The sequence below is a fragment of the Phaethon aethereus genome, assembly GCF_964289735.1.
Source record: "Phaethon aethereus genome assembly, chromosome: 3".
NCBI classification, from domain to species: domain Eukaryota; kingdom Metazoa; phylum Chordata; class Aves; order Phaethontiformes; family Phaethontidae; genus Phaethon; species Phaethon aethereus.
Window position 1 is genome coordinate 70,032,756 of NC_138576.1, and position 25,132 is coordinate 70,057,887.

General features: G+C 36.3%; 1 protein-coding gene across 2 annotated transcripts in view; it reads right to left on the reverse strand.

Moving 5' to 3' along the window:
* ZDHHC14 (zDHHC palmitoyltransferase 14) overlaps positions 1-25,132 on the reverse strand; it is a gene marked incomplete at its 3' end in the record, with an annotated part of 110,878 nt that overhangs the window by 7,009 nt on the left and 78,737 nt on the right. For both annotated transcript variants that reach the window (XM_081998104.1, XM_081998103.1), the window contains exons 4-8: positions 14,491-14,628; positions 10,449-10,497; positions 7,756-7,858; positions 5,839-5,948; positions 2,548-2,650 (exon numbers count right to left, since the gene is read on the reverse strand). In XM_081998104.1, the coding sequence (XP_081854230.1) occupies positions 2,548-2,650; positions 5,839-5,948; positions 7,756-7,858; positions 10,449-10,497; positions 14,491-14,628 (503 nt within the window). The remainder of the gene's footprint in view (positions 1-2,547; positions 2,651-5,838; positions 5,949-7,755; positions 7,859-10,448; positions 10,498-14,490; positions 14,629-25,132) is intronic.

The window sequence follows — 25,132 nt, forward strand, 5'->3', positions numbered from 1 at the left end:
CTTCTAGCAAGGGGGATTCTAGAAGATCTTGCAGAGATTCCTCTTCCAAAAAAACCCAACAAAACAAAACAAACAAAAAAACCAACAACAGCCAAAACTAAAACAACCAAACACCGGGATGCTGCATGCCTTGTTTTACTTCTGCCATAAAGTGTCCTCCACTGTCTTTCACTGGAGAAACTTCCGTGGTCCTTTACAGGGGAGAACAGGTGAATGGCTGGTGTTCCCAGTGCTCCTGTTCCCAAACTTCTTCAGAAGAATCTAAGATTGTGTACCGGGAAGAAAACTGAGAGAAACAGATACTGTAACGCCTGGAAAAGTACTAGGGGTCATTTCATGGGAAAAAAGTTTAAATAGAATGATGAAGTTTTACTTGATTATTTCTGTCTAAATTTAAATCAGAACAGGAAATCTGGTAACTGAACGGAATGGCTGAAAGCAACTAAGCTAGCAGTAAAAGGAATTTATTTTGGTAGAAAAAAAAAGGAAGTCTGTTATGTGGATGACATTGAGATCTTAACTGGGAAATAAAGAAATCAGTTCTGTTTGCTGCTTTAAGAGATAGGAGAGATGGGAACTTGAAAGTAGGCAGAGTCTACTAAGAAGAGCAAAAATGTTGACCTTCGAACAGAGAAAAAGGGAAATGCAAAACAAGGACAAGTCGGAGGCAAAGTTATGTCCCACCGCATTGTTGCCAGCAGGAAATGAATTTATAATTTCTTATGCTTCAAACTCAGGAAAGGATGCAAGATTTTAATAGGGAAGAGAAAACAGTGCTAGAGATACTGGGAAACTAAGCAGGCCTTTAACGGTTTGCAATCAAACTCAAGGGAGAAATTTTAATGCTGATACCCAGCTGCCGCTAGAAGACACTTGGTCTTGGATACAGACCAGGAATAACACCCTGAGAAAAACGGCATCACAGTCTTAAAGATAGTCCTCCACACCAAACACAATGTATTATACTTTTCAAGCTTTTCTGAGAGATCATTTTCAGGAATGAAAGCTGCACATTTCCAAGTGACTCAACTGCTAAAGAACCCAGGCCAGCTTGAGTAGTGTGATGTTCTAGGACATAAGTAGTTCAAATCCTTGAAGAATCTGCAGGATTACAGGTATTACACCTTTAAAACCATAACGGCTACCTGTTGAATTTAAAGTAATACCATAACAGATTTCTCCATTTCTAAAGAAAAATTTAGTCAATTTTCTATCAAACCAGCACAATATTTTCTCATTAATACCTAGTAATAATTAGAGTGTCTTCTTATAATGCAAGTACAATTCTTACAATGTTAAGATAATTTAATGCCAGGGATTTATTCTGTGTTAATGATCCTCACAAATAAGAAGCCTTGACAGACTCAGAAAGTTTGGGTAATCCCTGAAAGACCTCAGGCTATTCCTAAGGTTTACTTTCTCTCTCTCTCTCTCTCTCTCTTTTTTTTTTAATTCCCTTTTCACTTTTCAGAGTTAATTTTTTTTTGAGTGACATTTGCACAGAGCATTACCTTGTCTGCAGAACTGCACCTCACAGAAGATTCAGAGTTAATACTGTGTCTCTAATACATTTTCTCATTAAGGACACTAAAAAATCTTCTATTTAATCCTCAAAATAATAAGTAAAAACAGCTTGGGAACTACAGCAAAATTTTTATACCAGTTTTATCAGTGACACTAGAACTAATCTGTCTGGGAAGAGTGAGTCTTCTTCCTCTGTTCAAAAGAAAGGCTGAGTTATGTCAGATTTTTTTTGGCAGAGGGAAGGCATCCATAACTTATGGCTTCTTTGACAAAGTCTTAGAACCCACATAATATGAAGATATGTGGATAACAATTCAGAAATAGGCACGTATGTAAGATGCTTGCCTTTGGAAAAAGATCTCTTTCCAGTTATTCTCTTCTTCTTGGCACTGGAAATGCTATCTTCCTTTGTGATAGCCAATGCTACCAGCAAAAAACAAAGTAAAAACTATTGGCACAGTTTCAAAAATGTTTAAAAGCTTTTGTTGTAACAATCCAGTTGCCATTATTTGATCATTGGAAGTTCAGTGTCCTCCTGCTCTTTCTTCAACACACTTCTCCCCTAGAAACTCCTTTTTGTTCATCTTTGCTTTTTAAAACACATTTGTCTGTGCAAAACCACAGTGTACAAGCAAAGAAGGAAACAGAGTATGAAGAAAGTGCCATACAAAATAACAATTAGCTGGAAAATGATGAACCAGAGCAAGTCCATGATACTTGAATATTCCAGTTCAAAACACAGCAGGTGTCAACAGTACAAGTCAAAATGCCAGTATATTCAATAAATCAACAGTGTAGAAAAGCCTCTCTTTTCTTAGAATCCATGAGCAATAACTATTACAGTGTGAAACATACATTAAAAAGAGCCTTGATTTTTTTTTTCCTTTACTGTTAATAAACAAGTCATTCCACCCAGAGCGTCAGCTGTATCCAGTTAGTTATTACTTGATTAGTTCACATGAAAGTGGAGAAGGAAAACATTCAGAGGAATCTTGATGAACAACACTATGGGATGATTCCTACCATGTTGCTCTGAGATTGTGTGGCCCCGTACATAGTAATGCCATTTGACGGTCCTGCTAATTGTGGCGTATCTGGTTGTATAAATCCTCTTCTGTCAATTAAGCTATGGAATAAACAAATTAAAGAAAAAGAGTTAGAGATATTTCTGATCAATAACTACCTCCTCTCGATAAAAAGAAAGAGAAAAAATTTCTATCATACAACAGACCTTAATATCTCACCAATACCTTCAAATGTCCCCTTTTATTCAACTGAAGTACAGGACTTCATTTCTACTCATAGGCAAGGTAATTGTTTCCTTGTAATATACCCACCATATAGTCGTATGTACCGCCACTTTTCTGGATTTTTATCATAGACAAAAGATTTAGAAGCTGACCAGCAGAAACCACAAAACCAAGAATTTTAAGCCACAGGTGTGAAAACAAATTACAAAACTCACTAGTGCATTTTGAATTAGTATCTATTTTGAAAGTTCTTTCCTTATCAGCTTCCATACCTCAAAATTAAGGCTACTTAGTCACAAAATTCAGAAGAAAGAGAGAGGAAGTTTTGTTTAGAAAACTTCTGACATGTTTCATGACAGCTACCTAACACTGCTTGTAGTGTTTCACTATTCTTAGCAAAGACATAAATTTTAAGAAAATTTTTTGTGGAGAAATTAATAAAAATAAGTAAAAATCTACATAAGATTATAAAAAAATAATTAGATTGGAATAATCTGACTTAGCTAAAGATTTTAATACAATTCCACATATAATTTTACTCTCAATTTGAGAACTATAAACCACACTTAGGTTCTGGTAGTTAATACTCATATAAAGCTGAGTGTACAGACTGAAGTACTATATTCTACACGTGTATTAGCTCATACCACTTCCATACAAAAACCCCAAAAATCTTTTCTACTGTTTATGCTTCAGTTCATTCAAAGTTTTTTTGTTTTGTTTGTTTGTTTTTTTAAATTATATGTAGCTTTCAATTATAGTTCCGTATATTTTTAATCATAGGCCAAAATGTTTTTTTCCTGTGACCTGAACAATGTTACTTCCCATCTGGAAAACTACAAATTTTACCACAGGATATCAAATTTTAACCAGAGTGTTTATAGTTCCTGTTACTAAGACAAAATGACAGGAACGCCTTAAAACACCCGAGAGCTAAAGTCAGCACAGAACTGGTATTATTTGCTGATTTACGGGACCTCCAATGGCTTCAATTTTAAAAGATAAGAACAGGATGCATAGATAAAATGAAGGTGTTTCCCCTCTAGAAAAGTCAACGAGGTTTCCACCACCCAGAGACCAGTTTAAGCTCTCCTCATTAAGGTCTGTAGAATAGGTTTTTATGTACATTCAAAACACTTTGAATCCACCCGAGATTACAGTCTGCCATGTGGAAAGCACTCCTTCAAAAAAGCAGGTGCTTTAAAATAGATGTATGATTTATTGTATCAGAACACTAGCTCAACCTATGCCAACAGCTACGGATCAAATTAAGATTTGAAAGTTACTGTTGAGGATGTGTGAAATGCATCTTGAATTTGGTAGCATAGGTTTAAAAATGAGAAACCTAATCTTAAAGAGAGGTGAGAAAAGCTTGGATTATTTACAGATCCTCTTTTAAACTGCATTCCATTCTCAGAGGCAGTTGAACATTCTGAATCTTAAGTTGCAATTGCTGTGAAACCACATCACTGGGATTTAAGGAAAAAAAAAATCAGTATCAAGTGACTTGGGACACAGCTGAGATTAAAAGTAAAAAAAGGCAAAGTTATAATTTACATTTTACAGTCAGTAAACTTTTACTGTTGGTCACAAAATATCTCCCTGTAGAAACTCTACATATACTTTGGCATCTAAATAAATTCTGTTGCTATATGGAATTTAGGAAAAAATGTACAAACTCTGTGAAAACACAGGAGCCAATGCTAGTCTGGTCTGTTTTGTGTTGCTACTTGTATCAGCCTAAGCTGCTATTTCAAACACTAAGAAACATTATGTAGTTTTAATAAAGGTTTCCATTTGGAGTCAAACAAAAGAATTTGAAGGATGGCATTGAGTTTTTATGTCACATTCTTTCATGAAAAGCAAAATGGCAGGATTAAAGGGTTGGCTTCAGGCACCATGCATATAGGCAGGAAGCAGAGACAAGGTTACTCTCTCTCACCACAGGGATTACAGTGTTAACCCAGCATGTGAAAAATCTTAAAACTCAGTTGTCTCCTCCTTAGGAAGAGATGTCAGTCTCTCCTGTTGACCTTCAACCGCTCATAGAAGAACCACTTCCAATATTCATAACAGCAAAGACAGAAATCCCACTTCTAATGAAACATATTAGCCACTGGGCTATAAAGTCATTTACTTACTTTCTTCTCTGTGGTTCAGATTCATAACTATATAATTCCAGATAAAGCAAAACAGCTTCAACCGATGAGTATGCCTCAAAAATAATCTACAAGATGTCAGCCACTCTCTACAGAGGAACTGGGCCTCTACGGTACACGTAGCACGTGAACTATCTAACCACCGAGCATTGGAATAAGAAGAGAATTATGTCTTTCCTGCTGCCAGTTTTATTTCTCCAGTCTCAGCTCTGTCTTATATTTTGTTCAGGCTGAAAAGACATCTGCAATCTTGAATATACAAATATTTTGGATTTCAAAAGTGAAAATGTCTGCAACAAAAAGCAATCTATTGAGCTTTCTCTGGAATTGCTTTGGTGTAAGACCACCAAATTCAGCTTTATGTATGTATGTATGTATGTTGACAGTAGTATAAATAAAGAAAAATTACTGTCTATTTAAATAGAACAGTTCAGAGTGAAGACAAAAATGAACAATTACCAAACTAGTTGTAGAAGTAAGGTTTCTAAATTCTTGTAAACTCATGCCACATCCATTAGATATGTAAGAGTTTAATAAACTTTCAAATTGCCCATCACACAACAGCTAACTACTAGGAATTTTTTCCTGCTAGAATTTATTAACTACAGTGGCAAAGATTCAAAGAACAGATAAACAAGTCTATTTTCATTTCAGCTGTCAACCTTACGCATATTTTACAGGGTCTGATCACTAACTTAGTTTAACCACTATTTACCAACTTACCTCGTTACTACTGAAGAAAAACTTAATTAAAACTTCTAATGGACAGTAAAACAGAACTTTTATTTGAGTAAACTCAAGCAATCAGAAAGAATATAACTGTCAATTATATTGAAAGATATAATTATTATTTCAAAATAATCATGTGGCTTAATTTATACTAACAATACTTTTGATACCCTTACCTTGGAGAGAGGGGCCCACAGAGTGCAGCACAGCAATTAGTAAAGATGTTGCCGTAACTGTATGGATTATAGTTCTCTTTACCTCTTTTATTTGACCACGATCCTTTAATCTGAAGGGATATGAACAAGATGCATCACATATAATAGAGTACAGAAAATGGCTGAGACAAATTAAGGGTTACCAAAGCAGCAACATGCTACTTACAACAGAGGCAGACCAGAGAAAACCTGTGATAACACTTTCCAAATAGCTTAGAGCTTCGGGCTGTTTAGGAAAGGCTGGACCCTAAAAATCTTAGAAGCAAGCGCATGCTTTACCTTCTACTTTGATTCAGACAACCCAAAATCTCACAGGACCAATTCAGCATCTAAACATAATGGCCTAAGTTTAATTTTACAAATATTATGGTACGTTCTACAGAAGAGGTTCAATTGCAACATACCACTGAAGCCAGCAATAGAGCACTACTTTTCCATACTCTTGGGTAAGTTCTCAAGCTGTGCAATACCACACAACATCATCTTCCCTAATGCCCACAAATGGCTCTAAAATATTATGAAGCCACTGCAGTCATTACTACCTTTTAGTCCATATTACCTTTTCTTTTAGCCAGTCTCGCTTTTCTGTTTGTGAGACAGTTGAGAGCATGAGTAAAATGTCTTACTGTGTTCAACTGGAAATGTATGCTTTAAATTAAATTACTGAACAGTTTACTTGAAATTCAGATATGTTACACTGCTACAGTTGCCTGTTATCTGACTTTCAACAGTCCAGAGGTGACATTTATTTGAGGGCAGGGGGGACACTGGAAGTATGCTGGGTCCATCAAGAGAGACAATGTTGGACTAAACCTACTAACAGAGGAATACCAGAGTATCTCATCTGCCTAACTAATGAGGTAGAATTCTTCAAAGCCAGGCTATTTGCTTGGATACTTGATGCTAAGGCACAATTCATTCTGAGCCTGCTTGGTAAATTTTTTCTGGTTGATTAGTATTCATAGTTTTATAGTTTTATAAAATTTTAATTTTAACCATGATCTTAAACAATAACATGTGGTTGACAGTCCCAGAGATGCTTTCACATTTGCTAGACACCTATGAAAAAAGGTACCACAGAAAATTACAATAAAATAACTATAAACTTGCAGTAATTTGTTAGAGTACTCGCTAAATTCCAACAAGCTTTCTATACCAGTAGCTACCTAGCTATTTTTATTTTCTCCTTTCACCCAGTTTGTATTTCTCCTGTTAATTAGGGGAGGGCACATGAATCATCCAAACTCAGTTAAACATAATTTCACACCGAAACAATGGACACCTATGTGCAAAATAGGATAACTATAGAAGTGAGAAAGTTGACATTTAAGTTAATGATACACTCCTTGTCAGACGTTTTAGACTTCAGATTGGCAAAGAAATTTCAAAGGAAAAAAAAAATAAAGGATGAAATTTTTGTTTTGAGAATTCAACATATCTTGCAATTTTTATTAAGCAATAATATTAATAAATTAATAAATATTAAGCAATTTTTGAGTCAAAGAATATTTAGGACTCCCAGTGAAAAAGAGATACTGAAAAATGTTTAGTACTTTCCTCCTGTATAAAATATACTTGTTTCTTTGCTCTCTTCTATATTTCCCTATTTCAAGATACAGGTCCTGTGGCTGTAAATCATAATAGACACACTATGTAACATCTTCAAACCACAACAAATAGTGTCCAAAAGATCTCTTCTGATATTTTGAATCAAGCATGACAAGGTTACTTTCTTCTTTCCTATTGAAGCATTCACAAAATTATGCAGGCAGGTATGACTTCTCCAAGGATAACAGAGAAAAACTGCATACAATTAGAATTAACCATCTCCTCATTACTATTTAGAAATCTATATGTAGAAATATACTATGAACTTACATCTTCATTTGTTGTTTGATTGGAGCTGATCAAATATGTGTGAAAACCTGAGAGGCCAACAATGGACCATACTGAGAAAAAACATACCACAGCTTCCAGCACAGTAATTGAAAGTCAAGGAAATATATGCAAATGAAAAAAAATTATATCCAATAACAAGTAGTTACAATCACAAAATTCAGGACAGTTTCCAGCAAAGAGCATGAGGGAGAATGGATAAGGAAGTAGACTGTTGTTAGCAGAGGGTTCAGAAAGGTGTAAAGAAGGAAACAGCCCCAAAACATTACGCACAATACAAGCCCACCTAATTGGGCTATGAGAGGGTAGAAATCTTAAGGAAGGCTGTAGATGAGCACTGTTGGGTAGAATCTACACACCAAGACTAAGAGGAAGAATCACTAGGTCAGAAAAGGGGAACCTGAGAGGGAGAAGAGCTCCCTGCAACCTCATCAGATGATTGAGCACGCTGCTAACAGGATGCTCCTCGCCATGATTACACTCAAGAGAGTACTGAAAAGTGAGTTTCTCCCTCCACATGGTAATTCCTACTGACAAAAAAGGGAATTCCTTTCAATTCAAGACCTCTTTCAGCTCCCCGCTGAAAGGAACTTCTTTCCCCAAGAAAGAGACTTCTTCAGTTTTGCACACCAAGAGACAAAAAGATCTCTAGAACGGCAGGGGTGGTTTATGTTAGATTAACATGACCCCATTAATTAAACATGAGTCCATTAATTAGAAACCAAACACAAAAAAGCAACATATTCTCAACATAAATGTGTAATATGGTATAACACTCCCTTGGTATCTCACACACAGTTGTTAGCAAGCTAGAAATGGCAATGTTCTCTGTGCCTGAATTGACTGGCTTGCTCCACAGCAGCATTCCCAATGCTATTTGGACAATTTAATTTTTTACTGTTAGGAATTGTAACCAAGCTATTAAATTGTCCGACGCACCACTAGCAAAGCAGGCCATTTCTACAAGATGCACTAGTGAGCCTTTCAAAGCAGCTCATCTCTGAATACAAATTATGAATAAGCAGCCCATTGTTCCTGTACAGGGATCCTCAAATGCATAATCAATGACCTTTTGATTTAAGGACAACTGCAAGCTATTCTCAGTTTGAAAACAGTTTGAAGGAATCACCTTTTGTAAGAAGTGATTGTAATTGTTTTAATTGGAAGCTATTGTGCTATTTAGAATTGTTTGTGCTTTGTAAAATCATTTCTACAAAAAAAAATTTTGAACAGTGTCTTTGCTTAAGAAGGGAGTTTACAGCTCAGTGATTCTACCTGATGAACACACACACACACACACACACACACAAAACCAATCGTATCTGCAGGATTTGGAGAATTTGATACTTGGAAAAACTACCTGGAAAGAGAGGTCTGCTTTTATGCACAACTACAAATGACAGGTAAGAGTTATTTCTTCCTACTCTTCCATGGAAAAGAGCAAACTGTGTGAGGCACGATGGACAAAAGACTTTTCCTCAGCACAAGTATGAGAAAGAATTCTTGTTATAGTAGCTTTGCGAGAGGCACAAACTGCTTATTCAAACACAAACCATTCAAAACATACATAAGGAGTGTGAAGCTTACAGTCTGTACAGAAATGTAAGGAAGAAACTAAACAGAAGTTACATCAGCTTCCCATTTTTCTATTATGTTAGCTGCTTACAGACAGGAAGAGCCTCTTCCATTCTCACCGAGTAGAAAATTTACAGAAAGCTCCAATGAGGTGACAAAAAGAATAGAGTATTTACAGAACGGTTTGGGTTGGAAGGGACCTTTAAAGATCATCTAGTCCAACACTCCTGCTGTGGGCAGTGACACTTTCATCAGATCAGGTTGCTCAAAGCCCCATCTAACCTTGAACACTTCCAGGGATGGCGCATCCACAACTTCTCTGGGCAACCTGTTCCACTGCCTCACCACCCTCATTGTAAAAACTTTTTTCATTATAGCCAGCTTAAATCTACTCTCCTTCCGTCTAAAACCGTTGCTCCTTGTCCTGTCACTACAGGCCCTGGTAAAAAGTCTCCCTGTCTTTCTTATGAGCCTCCTTGATATATCTAAAGACCACAATATGGGGTCTCCCCAGAGCCTTCTCTTCTCCAGGCTGAACAGCAATAGCAGTCTCTGTATATGCATGTGTATACTTCTGTGTGACTCTACAGAAGTTGACACTTGAAAATGACTTCTCTAAAAACAGTAAATAAACAGAAGATTACTTTCAGGAATTGAACTCGTCAGGGACAGCTTATGGTTTCAGCCGTTCCATGACCTACTTTTTTTATCTCGACAAGAAGCAGTCATTTTGGATACTTTCTGTTACAAAAGCAGAAGAATTACTTAATATTTTAAATGAAACCACAGCATGGGTATGGTGTGAGATACATTTATGAATTCCATCACAAATACATGGAACATATTTCCATCACACATAGAAAATACAGACCTTTGTCAAGAGTACTACTCTGCAAAAGAAGAATAAAAACCACCCCAGGCTATAGTCTCTTTCCTATCTCCAACATGTGGGAAGAAATCCCATTGTGCAGGAAGTAATGAAATCCTTAGCTGATGAAGTCCCAAATGCACATATTCAACAGCAGCAAGAAAACAAGCAAAACCACATCTCAGATGTTATTTTGCAACAAGTTCTACAATTTGTTTCAGTGAAAGGATATCTTGCAGGACTGTCCTTCAGGGCATTGAGGAACCCTGTTTGTTGAGAACCTGTAGAAACAGAACCCAAAATTACCAGCTGAGTAAGAAATTGGACTACAGGCTGTTTTCAGCATAGTTAACACAATTAATATTTGAAGACCAACCAAATAATCATAGAATATATTTACTAATATAAGTCTGAGATTATGTTGCTCAGCAGCAACAACATCAGAAAAAAAAACTTGGGTAAGTTATCAGGTCTAACATCTGCAGGATATTTTCTCAGTCATACCAAATTGATGCATGCATACTTTCCCATGAACAAGATTTCTGATCATCCCTGTTCTTTTCAGACCTAATATGGAAACAAAAAATTTGAAGCTACTTTTCTAGTTTGAAACACTGTTTTTCAAAGCAACTTTTTACTTGTAAAGTTTATACTATAAACTCAGATTCTCAACTTTCCCTCATTTGTTCTGGAAGCAGCCAAAATTCTCTAGACTATAATCCTGCTCCTACTGCACCTGCACAGAAGGTTTTTTTAATAGGTGCTTGTTGCCTCTGGGAAAATAAGAGAATATCTATTGGCTGAAAAGAGCTCAAGAGCAGCATGCTGCCATGAACTAGAGATGCAGAAGCATCCAATTGGGCTCCACAACCACAAGGTATTAATCAAAAAGGGCAATTTGACCATTTTCTGATAAATATGCAATAAATGAATCAAGTCTGTAGAAACTGACTCAATGTCACATAAGCATAAGGCACACAGTTGGCATTTGACTTGCATCACATTGAAAGTCTTTCCCACAGCAAAAAATTTCCCCTTAGCTAAATTCAGCTCAAGATTTGTATGAAGAGAGAAAAACCTTGTCTTTAAAACAAAAAATAATAATATATATGTGTGTGTGTATACACATACACATTCGTTAGACCTGCCTGGTCAATTTTACCGTTTGCCATTAAAAAGGGAATGTTACTTACCTTGTATTTCTGAGCCTTTTCAGACTCTCATAACTGGTTCTTAGCCTCAAACACAAGACTAGTGGAACTTCCCCCTGCCTTCTTACTATTTTTAGGATCCTTAATGGCATGGCAGCAGGTAGGTGTGATCTCTATTCCCTACTGCTGGTCACACTCTTCCAAGCAGTTCCCAATATATCAGAAGGGGAAGGTTCCTCACTTACAGTTGAAATACTGATGCCTCAAACAGAGCTGAGTAACTGTGAAGATAGGCACTACTATTGAAAATGCGTTAACTTTGGGGAGATGGAAGAAAATCTTGCAAGACAATACCTTTGAAGTATCTGATTTACAAAGTCATTTTATCATCTTCAATAATACTATGTGCAAAGATTCTTAATCCTGGAAAGGGCAAATTTGCAACGAATGCCTCAAAAGTAAGGCTACAGAACACAAAAAGTTAAGATGTATCTCGCATTTTGTTACCACTTAGGCCCACCAGAGTTATAAAAATGCCAGCTTGCAAGATTTATTAAAAATGAAACAAATTTCAATAATTGGACTAAATCAAGACATATTTAAAAAAAGAAAACAGGCTTTCTATGTAAACAACAAGGTCAGAGAAGGAAATACCCTATTAAGATGAACCATAAAGGTTGTTTTTTTTTAATGTCAATGCCTACAAGTTGCTATAAATGTCCCTCAGTCCCTTCCTAAAAGAGTATTGTCAGAAGGCATTCAGTCTAACGCAGAACATCTAGAATAAAGTGTCGCTGATGGGAAGGTAATCCTGCCAGGATCATCTCCAGAAGAGCTAAGAACAGGATTTGATTAAGTCAGCAGGACTTCTTCTAGAATCAAGAGTTTTGCCAGAACTTGTGGAAATACATATGCATGACTCTGAAATACTGCAGGAAGATCACAGTCCCAGGTCTAAAGCCTGAGACTTTATTCAGACACACTAAAACAAAGCCCTCTTGCCAACTGCAGATTAACTAACTGAGAATCCTGCTTAATGGTTAGCGTCAGCTGAAGAACTGCAGGGCTGCAAAACCAGAACAAAAATGGTTGAGTGGTAACTAACTATTAGAAAGGTAGGTATGAGGACTTCTAGAAGCATGGTAGGCGTGGAGAGAGTGGAGTGATCAGTCTGATAAAGAAGCTTTGTTTGTAAAGGACACTTTTTTTTGGAGACAGTCAAGATTACAGTAGATAAATTTGGAAGCTGGGCTTGAAGCTCAAACATAGCAAACAAACATCGAGGAACAAATCACAGTTCATACCTGCTCCCATTGCCTTTGAGGACCAAACAGTCTTTAGAACTAAGGAGGTTTTCCCTGTCTCATCCAAGGCAGATAAACCTCTATAGTGAGAAGGTTTTACAGCTGATATACTTAGACAAGTCAGCATTTAACATTTACTATACATTATCTGTAACACCTACACAGTGCTGAAATGCTGCTCAACCACACAGAGGCACAATTCATTTCTCTGCTCTTTGTCTAATTCACACTTAGAATTAAGTATGGACGCTGTAAAGTTAAAATCCACTGGATAAATCAACTTGACATAAAGAACATGAAATATTGGCATAATATTGTTAATTCATATACTGAAAACTGAAAAAAAAAAGCAGCACTGTGCTGTTTATGAAATACAGCTAGGCTAGCTTCAAAAGTAACTTTATATTGTTGGACTGGTGTTTTCAACTACTGAATTCTAGCAGAGCAAGATGACAGAAAAACCCCCATGCCTCCTTCTTCTGAAAATGTAAAAAGTGTGCATGTATATGCTCATGTATGCCCAAATAAACGTCAAGGATTTAAGTACTAATGGAAAGTGTTTTGCCAATAATTATTTTTCCCTTTTGAAAGAATATGTACATATTTTCTCTGCTCTTTCAACTGATATTCGAAATGCTGTATCTGGCAGTAAGAACAACTTGTTGATCCAAGACTCCCCCAAAATTAAAAGTGCCCCTAGCTCTAGTCTATGTGCCAGATTTCTGAGCTATAGGAGAGCCGCTCAGTGCTCCTCTTCTTCTTCTGTGAAGCACAAATAAGAGAAGTTCTGTTTTTTTGAAATACAAATTTTGGTCCCTGCTCAGTGTAAGTAATTTAGGAAATTGGGCACAATCTGGCATATTTTTCAGTAAAACTTCCTCTAAATGTTGCCATTATAGTTAGCTTTATAAATGTGTTATAAATTGAAATTATTACTTCTATCAGGTTTGTACTGTACTTTGTACTGTAATACACAATACAAAGAAATAAAAAGATCACATTTCCAAAATTATTAAAGAAATACTGTTCAAAGCAATATGCTATATAACTAGTGAAGAGATAGAACACTCTTAAGATTCCTAGTGATAGTGGGTTAAAAGAACCCCACAACATACAAAAGGTCTTTAAAGACAAGTCATATAACCTATCAGCATAAATTAGATCATCATAGAGGAGCTAAAAAAATGTGTTACCTATGTGGAAAAAAAAGACACTACCCAAAAGACTCTTGAAAATACTCTCCTCAAACCAAATCAGGAATACAAATAAAAAAATCAAACTCATGAATATACATGTTCCTATAGTTTATCTGATTCACTCCATTATAAATTGGTTATTCTCAGAATGTCTATGCAAATGGAAGTAACTTGTGTTAAAAATAGGGTAAAGAAAGATGTAAAACTAAACAGCAAAAAACAAAAAGTGTAAAATAGCTCCAAAGTATTTCATAGTAATTTACCTGTTTGTTTGGATAGCAAGTCACCCATGGTTACAATTAAAAAAGGCACACAAAAGTTCTTTGAGAATACAATACTATCTGTATACTTAGACAGTATGTGTGCTGGTTTATCAATAAACTGTCCCTAAAAGGACAAAAATTACGAAAATTAACCCTGTATTAAGATAAAGTCAGCGTTAGATCAGGGACTACTACTACGACCAGGGTCTACCACAGACCAGAATGGGGATTGTGAAGCTTCAGAGAAAAGGCAAATAAATAAATAAATAAACAAACCCTGAATGATCAAAAGATTAACTTAAAAATAAAAAACTCAAGCAAATGGCTACATACGTAATCTGATTTCACCAGCATACTTACGAAGGATGACGTGGGTGATAACGAATGCAAATATAAAGACTGTCAGAAAGGACAGAGATAAAATAAACATATAAAAAAATCTGTAGTTTCTTTTCCCCACACAGTTGCCTACCCAGGGACAGTGGTGATCAAACCGTTCTGAAATGAGAGGCAGAAGAAAAAAAAATGGAAAACAATTAATAAAATGCTGCTTATTTGAAAAAAGCTCTCTGAATACTACATTAAAACTCATGATTTAACTGGCATTTGCAAGTTAGCCACAGAGAAATTCTTATTCAGAAAGGAAAAAATAGAAAAGAAAAAGGGAGTATTTTAATGAACCCTTACGGCTTCAAAAGAAATCAAAGCATGGCTGAGGTGATCTCCTGTGAAACTAATAGCATTATTGTGATAAATTGTGCAGTCAGACCAATAAGCATGTATTTATCCACTGCCACATGCAGTAGTACCAACTCAATTGGATTTTATTTTTTCAAAATAAGCATTTTTTTCTTCCAGTGACTCTTCTACTGAAAATTGGAGGGTTTTATGTTGTTTTATTTATATCTGTCATGATCACACCTCTGACTTTTATGTCTACTATCATCTCATCCATCCATTACAGTATATGAACTATTTACACCCTCCCACTTCCTTTTATTGCTTCACTTAAAATATTCTCCATTCCAGACCGCCTACTTTTCCATTTAGTTGACAATGCCAAATAAAACCGTTCAAAAGAGCAAAACCGTTCACATAAACCATTTTTCAAATGTTAAGATTCAGACAGTCTTGTAAAATTTGCTTATACTTCTTTTGATTATGGGTTGTTGATTTTTTAAAATAATCTATTCTATCTTGCAGGAATTTTCTGTAAACGACATGGTTTAAAAATTGGTAGATGTTGTCTGAATGCTCTGTTACCCTTTGTAGTATAGGCTCCCGCTTCTCTTTACTAAACCAAACCTTTTTCCTTTATTTCCCTGAGAGACTGGCTCGTTCATGAGATGGGAAAAGGCCAGGGTGGGTCAGAAATGAGCGTCCCCAACATGGGGGGAAAAGCCCCAGCGCCGGAAAGCGGCAGAGGGAACAGTTCGCTCTGCCTCTCCCCAGGCAGCCTGGACCCCGCTCCCCGTCCCAGTAAGCCAGGTAATGGAAACAGAGCAATTGCCAGGAAACAAACCAGCATTCTCTCCCTTCTCTTTGGAGAGACTACACTGACAGAATTTTAAATTTTTTAATCAAATCCAAGATCATAACATAAGACAGATGCTCTCATGCTGACTCCCTCTCATTCTCTGATCCTTGTCCAAATGCCGTTTTGTTTTCTGTGACTTTTATGCCTCCATTGACGTACAATATCAAACTGTTTGTAATTCCACAGGAAAGGCAAGCTATAAATTTGAAGTCCTTAAGCCCTATGTTAAAAAGGCACATCTGTCCAAGCACATCAGTTCATTTTAGCTATGGTTTTACGTTAAAGACCTACATTAAAGGTTTTCCTTGTAGGACATATTTAGGATTATCTTCATTTAGAAAAAAATAAAAATGTCAAAACAAGATGCACAACAGATTTCTGAGTTTCAGGGGTTTTTTTTTTTTTAAACGGTTTTGCATGACAGCTGATTGGACCACATGCTTCTGCCATAAATCTGTTTCAAATTCCAATGAGGCTTTTCAAGGTGAACTTACTGAACTTTTCTAGGATCAGGCGTCAGAAATACTTTGATTTAGTGAGTACTGCTAATACCACCAAGAACTAAACACTTTGGTATCTAAAAGGGTAAGCAATACTACCTTTATTCAGTGCAATACAGCTGCATTCCCAAAATAAGTTGACACTGCATTTGAACAGTGCTTATTTTTTTCATTTAATGGGTATCTAATACAACACATGAGCAAATAATAACACAAAAAAAATACAGTTATAGAGCTTTGTATAGAGCATAATTCTAGGGTACTTTTGTACCCTACTTCTTCAGGAAAAAAAAAAATCACAACATCTCTCTGGAAGACAAATTCCGCATATTATTAATTCTCTTCTATGCTGACACAGCAGGAGTCAGCATATTTACTGACATAAAGCTCAGCTTCTAGCCATGAAACAATATTTAGATATATGTAGACATCTATTTGGTAGATTCAGATAAATGCAGAGACACACACAAATATGCCTATCTATAAACACACACATCTATATGTACATATAGTTCTTACTAGAGACTGACTGGATCATTTTAACCTACTTGTCACTCCTCTCTACATTGGCCTTCAAATGTTTTTGGTAAACTGAAAAGCTCTGCTTTCTCATAAACACCTTACTGATCATTGTGAAGTGAACCTAAAACGTTTGTAAAGCAAAAATGGACAGAAAAGGCTAGCTGGATATGAAAAACACTGCTACAGTGTTAAATCTGAATAAATTCTAATTAAAAAGGAGAATTATTAGAGGGTTTACATGACTCTCATAAATTAACAAACCGGGCCTTATTTTTCTCAGTCATAAAATACAGAGAGATGTGTCATTTATGCTATATGCCACAAAACAGTATATTAAATAGCAAGGGGTTATTCTACTCAGCAGAGCACAAATATGTAAATGCAAGTTAAAGATAATAGCCTTAAAGCTTGTGAGCTGCTCTAGTTAGTTGTTAATTGAAAAGAGCCAATTCTGTCAAAATTAGCAGACACATACTAAGCAGAAATTTCTATCACTGTTAAGAAACAGAAACTCTCTTAAGTCTAGAGTTGTTTCTTCTTCCTTAAAAAAAGGCATTAATGAAGAAATAACACAGTATCTTGTGTTTCACTTACTGCACTTCCAGATGCCTGCAAAATGAACAACCAACTATCTGGAAAAGGAAGCTCTGCCTGACATCTTTACTTGGCTTAGACAACGTTGGCAGCAAAATTAAGATTCACCTTCACTGAGAAGTTAAAAACTACCGATGCTGAGAGAAGCTGGGAATTCTGGCCCTCATGAACTTAAAATGCAGAGCAAATATAAACACAACTGATTGTTATGAAGAATTAGAGACTGTTTAGAGGTGATGACTCCAGTTCTGGTTTAAATGTACAGGGCATAGTTAACATGCTGCTGTATTCAACCATATATTTGTGACACAGTTAATATAAAAATACTTGTGGCAAATTAAGAGAATAGAAACACTGGCAGTACACTTTTGTTAAAAAAGTGTATTAGAATTCTTTATGAGGGAGGAAGAAAGCTGTAAGGTCTGAAAGGTTTGTCTATGGAAGCATGCCAGGGATAGAAAAGTTGTGACAGATCATCCTCCTGCACTCAATTTTAAGCAAAAGCAGCAAGGTAATTCCCTTCAGGATGTGGTAGTTACAGCCATATCTACCTAATCAAGAACTACTGATGAAACGGGTGGCCCAGCTCCTCCTCTTTTAGCAGCCCTGTGAACTACCTCTTGCCTGTGTGCTTACAGCTCTCCATTCTTAGGCCAAGCCTGGTGTTTATTTTACCCTGTGGGGAGCTGGTTGGCAGAGCCAGATGAACTTAAAACTGTGGTTAATTTTCTGTCGCTTAGCTCCGCAGACCAGCTCATCACAGTATCAGACAAACACCAAAGCTGGCCCAAGTGAAGCAGTGAGAACACACTGACAGATAAGGGACGAAATGACCCTTTCAGAAGCAGCTAAGTATTAATTCAGCTTAGCTGTAACACCAACCTTACTACAGGTTAACACTGGAGAAATCAAATTTTGATTAATTTTTCAGGGTCTGAGAACAAAAGCTGAAGCAAATGAAAACGACTGAGAAAATGTGTGAACGGTTTATAAGGTGAAGTATCACTGAAAAGAGGAGACAGGTAAGTGGAGACTAAAAATGCTGCTGCAAAGACCACAGAAAACCAAAGAGGTAAGGGACTTCAAGAGCTGTCAGTAAACCTGCAGCAGCAACTTTATTTTACTAGTCTTTCCCAAGATATCTCCCTGAACCTGGATACTAACTTCTGAGTATAGCCAGCACCTCCATAACCAAATCCTAAGGGCGGACTGGTACTAAAAGCTTAGTACCAGTGAAAGAGGTGGTGACATGCTGCCTTTCCTGCCACTTCACCGCTTCCTTCTTCCACTGTCTAAGCTGCTGCGGAATCAGGTCAGCTCCCAGAACTGGCAGGAAAGGAAAAATAGAATTATTTTGTTCAGCGCTTAGTGAGAAAAACTGACTTACCAATGGAAGCTGTCAGCATGACTCAGTGGTCTCATTAACACTCACCTAATGATATATGCTAACTGGATGATAGAACAACATACAAGTTACATCATACTTTAGACATTTCTCTCAGTTTTTACCTTCCCTGAAACATTTACACTTGAAAACTTGCTTAAGAAACATTAACTGCTGGATATCTCAGATAAAAACAAAAGGAAGAACATTTCCTATTTTAATAAGCAGTGGTCGTATAGATAGAGAGCGTTTCCTTCAGAAGCCACACAAAAGCATGTTCCTTACTGCTCAGAACCGAAAAGCCAAATCTCCACTTTTCCATAGCACCGCATGCAGACTCTTTAAATCCTTAAATTCAGCTTCCATTTTTCAGTCACTGCGCTCCAGGAAACCACGTACAAGATGACCCCGATGCTTTCCTTCCTTTCAAAACATTTATTAAAAGCTTTATAGTTTACCAGGAACAAAAAAGCATTTTTATATGGAACATTTGTAGGCCAGCTTGGCCCTTCAGTTTGCAGCTTTTCTTGTCTGTTTGCACTGTGATCTCAGGAACATTTATTATTATTTATGAACTGCTTCCTTTCTCCTTTGCTTGACTGGGTCACTGCATGCCAACATACATATTCTAAAGCTTAATGTGAAGGCAGGTCTCAAAGACAAGAAGTCTACAGGTGCAAAAATATCTAGGTCACATTACTAGCAGATTCCAATAAGCACAAGTTAGAATTCACTTGCTAATTCTTCTCCCCCATTCTAGTAAAGCGTTGTAGGGTAAAGACACAAACCTAAGGCATTTGCTGAACGTTACTATCTTTATTTAGCACATGCAAACATGTATCCCAGGACTGGGAAGAGTCAAAAGCCTATTATTCAAATCTTGCGTCAGTCAAAAAAAAAAAAAAAAAAAAAATCGCATTACAACTCAACCAACTGGGCCAGCATTACTCAAAATTACTTTTGATAGCAGCAGTACAACATAGGACTACAAGGCCCATTGTCCTGGATGCACACTGGACAATTATGTACAGATACCGACACATCTGCACGTATTTGTAATGATGACAATTATAGCTTTTTGTAGGACTATGATGTCATGATATGACCTCATCTATTCAGGCTTCTTGACTTGATATTTTGTATGACAAATGGTACTTTCAGAATTTGGTTGCTTTTGAAATATTTAGGAAAACAAATGAGGTTTTTAAAAGTCCATATAAGGAATACTTTCTATTACAAAAAGTACTTATTTTCTTCCAAGATACAGCAGTTCAATCCCAACAGCCTGCTGAAAGTCATGAACTCAGGCGCAAAAGCCAATATAACCATGGCATTAAATCCTTTACCGTCAGATCAGAATGTCTGATACTTTAGCATAATTAATAAAAAATCTTGTATCTGATATTCATAGCATATTCATAAAAACCATCTTTAGTTCAGCTGTCCAATTCCACTGACTTAAGTCATCATTCCTAAGGAAGCTGTTTATTTAATCATATTTAAAACAACACTGATGGGACTTGCCATCAGTTGGCAACAGCAATCAAATATATGGATGAATTTCACTCACACAACGTTCACCTGTATGACAGTCCTTCTGACAATGCGCTTGCTGTTACTCTTGTGGAATGAAACCAGAGTAGAAATTTATGCGGGAAAAAATGGTGAACAACAAAGGACCGATTGCAAGTTACATTTATATGCACACTGATGTTATTTTAGAACATCTGTTATGTACAATGCACAATGGATCCTTTAAATCACCGAACTTCAGTACTTTTGTACCCTGATCCCAAATCAAAACACCCCAAGAAAACTAAATGGAACAGCAAGAGCCTTCTAGCCTCAAGTTTACATTCAGGAAACACTCACCAAAGGTTTACTCCAGATTACATTCTGGACACTACGCTAATCTCTACAAGGGGATGCAAACTGAAACAGCAATGTAGCATTGGGAAAGATGGGCCTCTATTAATGAAACAAATTAATAATGTGCATGGATATCTACAACAAAAAGTCCATCAGTAACACAAACACAAGGCCTTCTCAACAAATATTTCACTCTCACAATTGTCTAAATACTGTCCCAGACAGCAAAGCTATTTGGGTGGGGGGGGGTTTTGTTTGTTTGGGTTTTGTCGTTTTTTAAAAGAAAATCAGTTGCAACTTCACTAGTGGCAGACTAATGTTATTCGCAAAAAGAAAATAAACATGCTTAATTTTGTTAATAAAAATAGCAATTGATTTATTAGGAAAACATCCAGCCATTGCCCTAGGATAGCTCATCGTAATTAAACTATATTGTCACATAGCTCACTTCACTGCTAATTAACAACAAACCCCTTTGACTGCAAGCACATTAATGGTGACATTTTCAAAGGCAGCAGCAGTTGAGAATGACTGCTCTTTAATAGGTATGAAGAGTGCACAGAGAAGGACCTCACTGCTTAATCTCTCCTCACATACCTCGTGTCCACACAATACCTCCACACACCGGGAACCAAACAAGCGCCCGACACACACCCAGTCATGGAGGAAGAGAGTTAAAAGCCCCAACTCGTCCCAAGGGGAAGCATTGTATCCTTACCTAATGTAAATACTTATTTCCTTAGGTTCCTTAATATTTTTTTCTATTTTTTTCCTGGTAACGTGTCTCATTAGTTTTTACTCTGGCATCTGAGATTTGCAACATAATTTACACAGCTCAGCATATATATCTATATATTTATATGCGCAGACCAATACATAAGCTGCAATCTCTCTCTGAAGTAACCTTACTAATAGTAACAATACTATTATCCTTTTTTAAGGACACTTTCTGCTATATTTCCCAGTAATTTGACTCAGACTTAAAAACTCTTTGACATACATGCCATGCTCCCTGAATTTCTGAAGTACATCTAGTATACAGATGGCACAATAAAAACCAAATAATATATCACTTCTGTAAGTGCTGGTGTGTATTCCATTTGGCAGCTTCTTGGGTGCCCCAAAAAGGTAGCACAAACAAAAAGCCAAAGTAATTTCTCACATGTAAAAAACAGGGGGGAAAAAATACAGGAAAAGGGGGAAAAAAAAGGGACATAGCAGCCAATTTTATAGTTTTAACTGTTCAGCTGAAGAGTCACCTTCAAGAGACCTGGAGGTAAGGTTTAACAGGTTCAAAAATCAGGCCCCAAAATGAAGTGAAAACTGTGCTCTTCATTGCAGGAAATGTAAGGAAAGAAATAGGCAAAGGTCATAAAAACTGGAAGCAAAAAGGGAGATAATAAGGTAATGAAGCAAGAGCGCTACAGAATGGAATTAAAGCCAAGCAAAATAAAGTCCTGACACTAAGTAAATACACACTGATTATTAAGGACCACAAAGTCCTGGGAAAACTACTCTCAGAACAAGGTCAGTGTTACAAAAAACAAACTGTTACAATGCCACCTCTCAGATGGTTTTTGAAGTAATTTGTATTATCCAGGCTGGAAGATGGTGGTATCTGGAGTGACTACAGGGAAGAGCTTCTCCCAGAAGACACTGGTAATTCTCACTCTTTGTCTTACGTTGCATGTTGTATGTTAGGTGTGTTTTAATAATTAATCACCCATTTTAAGAAAATAAATTTACAACACTGGTGCCTAAACTGGGAAAACTTTTAAAAAACAGTTATTTTAACCCAATTCTGCTGTTTGGCATAGTGATGCATACATAAGACACTGTATTTTCAAAATAGTAAATTAATGTCGACCAGTCAAGACCAAAAACAAAAGATGCCTAGCATTGCCTGGGAGAAGTGCTCTACAGAAGCAATGATTTAACCAGAAAGAGTGTGTCTATTGGCTTCTAATATAGCATGTTTTCTGTCAAAATTCCTGTCAAAATCTTGACACTTGGTCACATGTTTAGGGTCTATAGAAAAACAATCAGATTTACAGATGAGAGGAATCCTGTCTCCTAACAACAGAAACATGGATAGAAAATGCTAGTGTAGTAGGTGTGCCTTTAGCACTACTGGCATCCTGGTTCCCCACCTCAAAGAGTTTATATTAGGTATAAAGAAGGATCCATCATGAGCTATTGAAAAGAAAGGGATAACCCCCCCAGGGTTCAAGAAGGCCTATGCTGAAAATTTCTGAGAGTGTAAGAATATGCAGCAGGAAGCATCCCCGCGTGCTCACCCTCTTCTCCCATTCTTCCCCAGGGATCCACTCTGACCATGGCGGAAAATGGGCTGCTCCCTGAACCGAAACTTCGGTCTATCTTAGCATGCCATTCTCATGTTCATCAGTGATCTCTGAAAAATCAACCTAATTTTTTAGTAATCCTAATGAAAACATTTCAAAGTTAAGTTGTGACATCCAATTTTTAAAATTTGAGCTTTCAATCTTCTGTAGAAAAAAAAAAAACCCACAACATATGTTGAAAGAAACACAGTGGAACTGGAGAAGAGATACTATCTTTATCCATCAGTCACACACAAATTTACAATACACAGATTTTTAAACAAATAAAAAGGCCATATTCTCCTAGATGACTATAAATGGTGGATCTCTCTTCCACCATACCGGATTTTTTGCTTTAGTCTGAATCAGTTACTTCAGCTTGATAAGCAAAACTGTGGCATGTTGAACGCAAGGAAGGCTTTTGACATTTATATTATTGTACTAAGTTGATTTACTGCTTGCTAATCATTATTCACTGTTTCCCATTAGTCATTCTGTACTATATTTAAATAAATTGTTTGGAAATAGTCAACTGCTTCTTGTTCAGCTTTTATTATAGAAATCAAATTAAACAAGACAAAAAATTATTTATTAAAACAAAACAAAAAAGGAAGTTACACAGTTGATGTTGAAATGATAAAAATAAATTTTTTAAAAAAGGTCATTTGGTCATTTCAGAACCAAGTCCAACCACTGGCTTCTTACTAGCATCACACAATGCAATCAAAACCTCTTGTCAAAACACAGCAATAACTAGCTTGAGCTTAGAATTTATGTTTCATGTGGTTTGGTTTTTTTAAAGTCTTTATTTCTTGTGTTTATGTGTACAGTATTTTAAATTAATTTGTAATTTTTAAGCAATATAATGGTACACAGAAAAATCTTGAGGGGCTAACTTCCAACTGCCATTCACAAAGGCAGTTAAAGGAAGCAAATCAGGAATGCACCCAAGATATTTGCCTCAGGGAACACTTATTTGACCAAATTTTTGAAGGCATTACACAAATGCAACAAACTGCATTTGTATGAAAATCCAGATTTTTCTGGATACTACTATGAAAATATTGCAAAACTAAAGGAATCTGAACTATTACTATAGGTAAAACTCAAATTACTTTTTTTTTTTAAAGCTATTTCTTCATATTTTTATCTAAATATGAAGCGAAGAAATACTTAGGATTTATAAAAAAACTAGTGATGAAAAAAAATCAGAAACAAGATCAAGCAACAGATATGCTTACTAGACAGCTAGAAAGTTAGGATTAATCCAAAATGGGGGAAAATACAACAATGAATAAATTTTTATATGTACTTACATATTGAAAATGCTGCTAAGGTTTTCTTACAGAATGAAAAGCATCAGTAGAAAATACAGAATGAAAGAACTTCTCTTTCACACTAACATTCATTTGCCCAGTATCATAAAACACCTTTAGGTAAAAGTAGCATATTGTTTTTTTCTCAGCAGTGAGTTTGAAGAAAGACTCTATTCCTGTACCACAGAGTCTCTGCAGTTAGTTTATGCAGCAAAAGCTTCACTAACTATGTGGTAAAGGGGAACGCAGAGCCATACCGGTAGTGAGTTGCTATCGTAAGTGACTTAAATATCCGTATGTCTGTGAAGTAGGAATATTTTTGCACTGGTTTAGTTACATCAGTAAGGAACTAGCAAACGATAGTGGCACAAGAACACTCATTGCTGTAAGATTTAGTCACAAAGTAAAATTAAATAAAAGCATCATCATATAGACAACCCTATCTTAATAGTGGAGGTAAACTGCATGACGCATTCTGATTAAGTTTACGCTCTTACACTGTTAGTTTTCCACAAGTACATGAGCAATCCCATTTTCCTGACACCTGTTTTTCACAGAAAATTAGTTGTAGGTACTTGTAGATCTCACTTTTTGCATTCAATACACCTGAATGTTTACATGACAAATACCTGTACCTTATCAGGAAACAAAAGTACGATGCAACGTACCCTGGAAAAGTCATAGTTTATTGTAATGCCCATTATAAACGCTGAGGAGAAAAACCACAGCAAATTCATTCCAATAAATGGATGGAATTATTTTAAAACATGTAATTTCAAATTAAAAAATGTGCAAGAGGAAATTACACTGATCATACCTATTTTATGAGCAGAAAAAAATAGTTTTCTTGGATACAATTATCATTTAAGTGGATTATTTCCTCAGACTCTTTTCTGATATACATTCATAATAATTCATATCTGTTGCTTCATCACAGA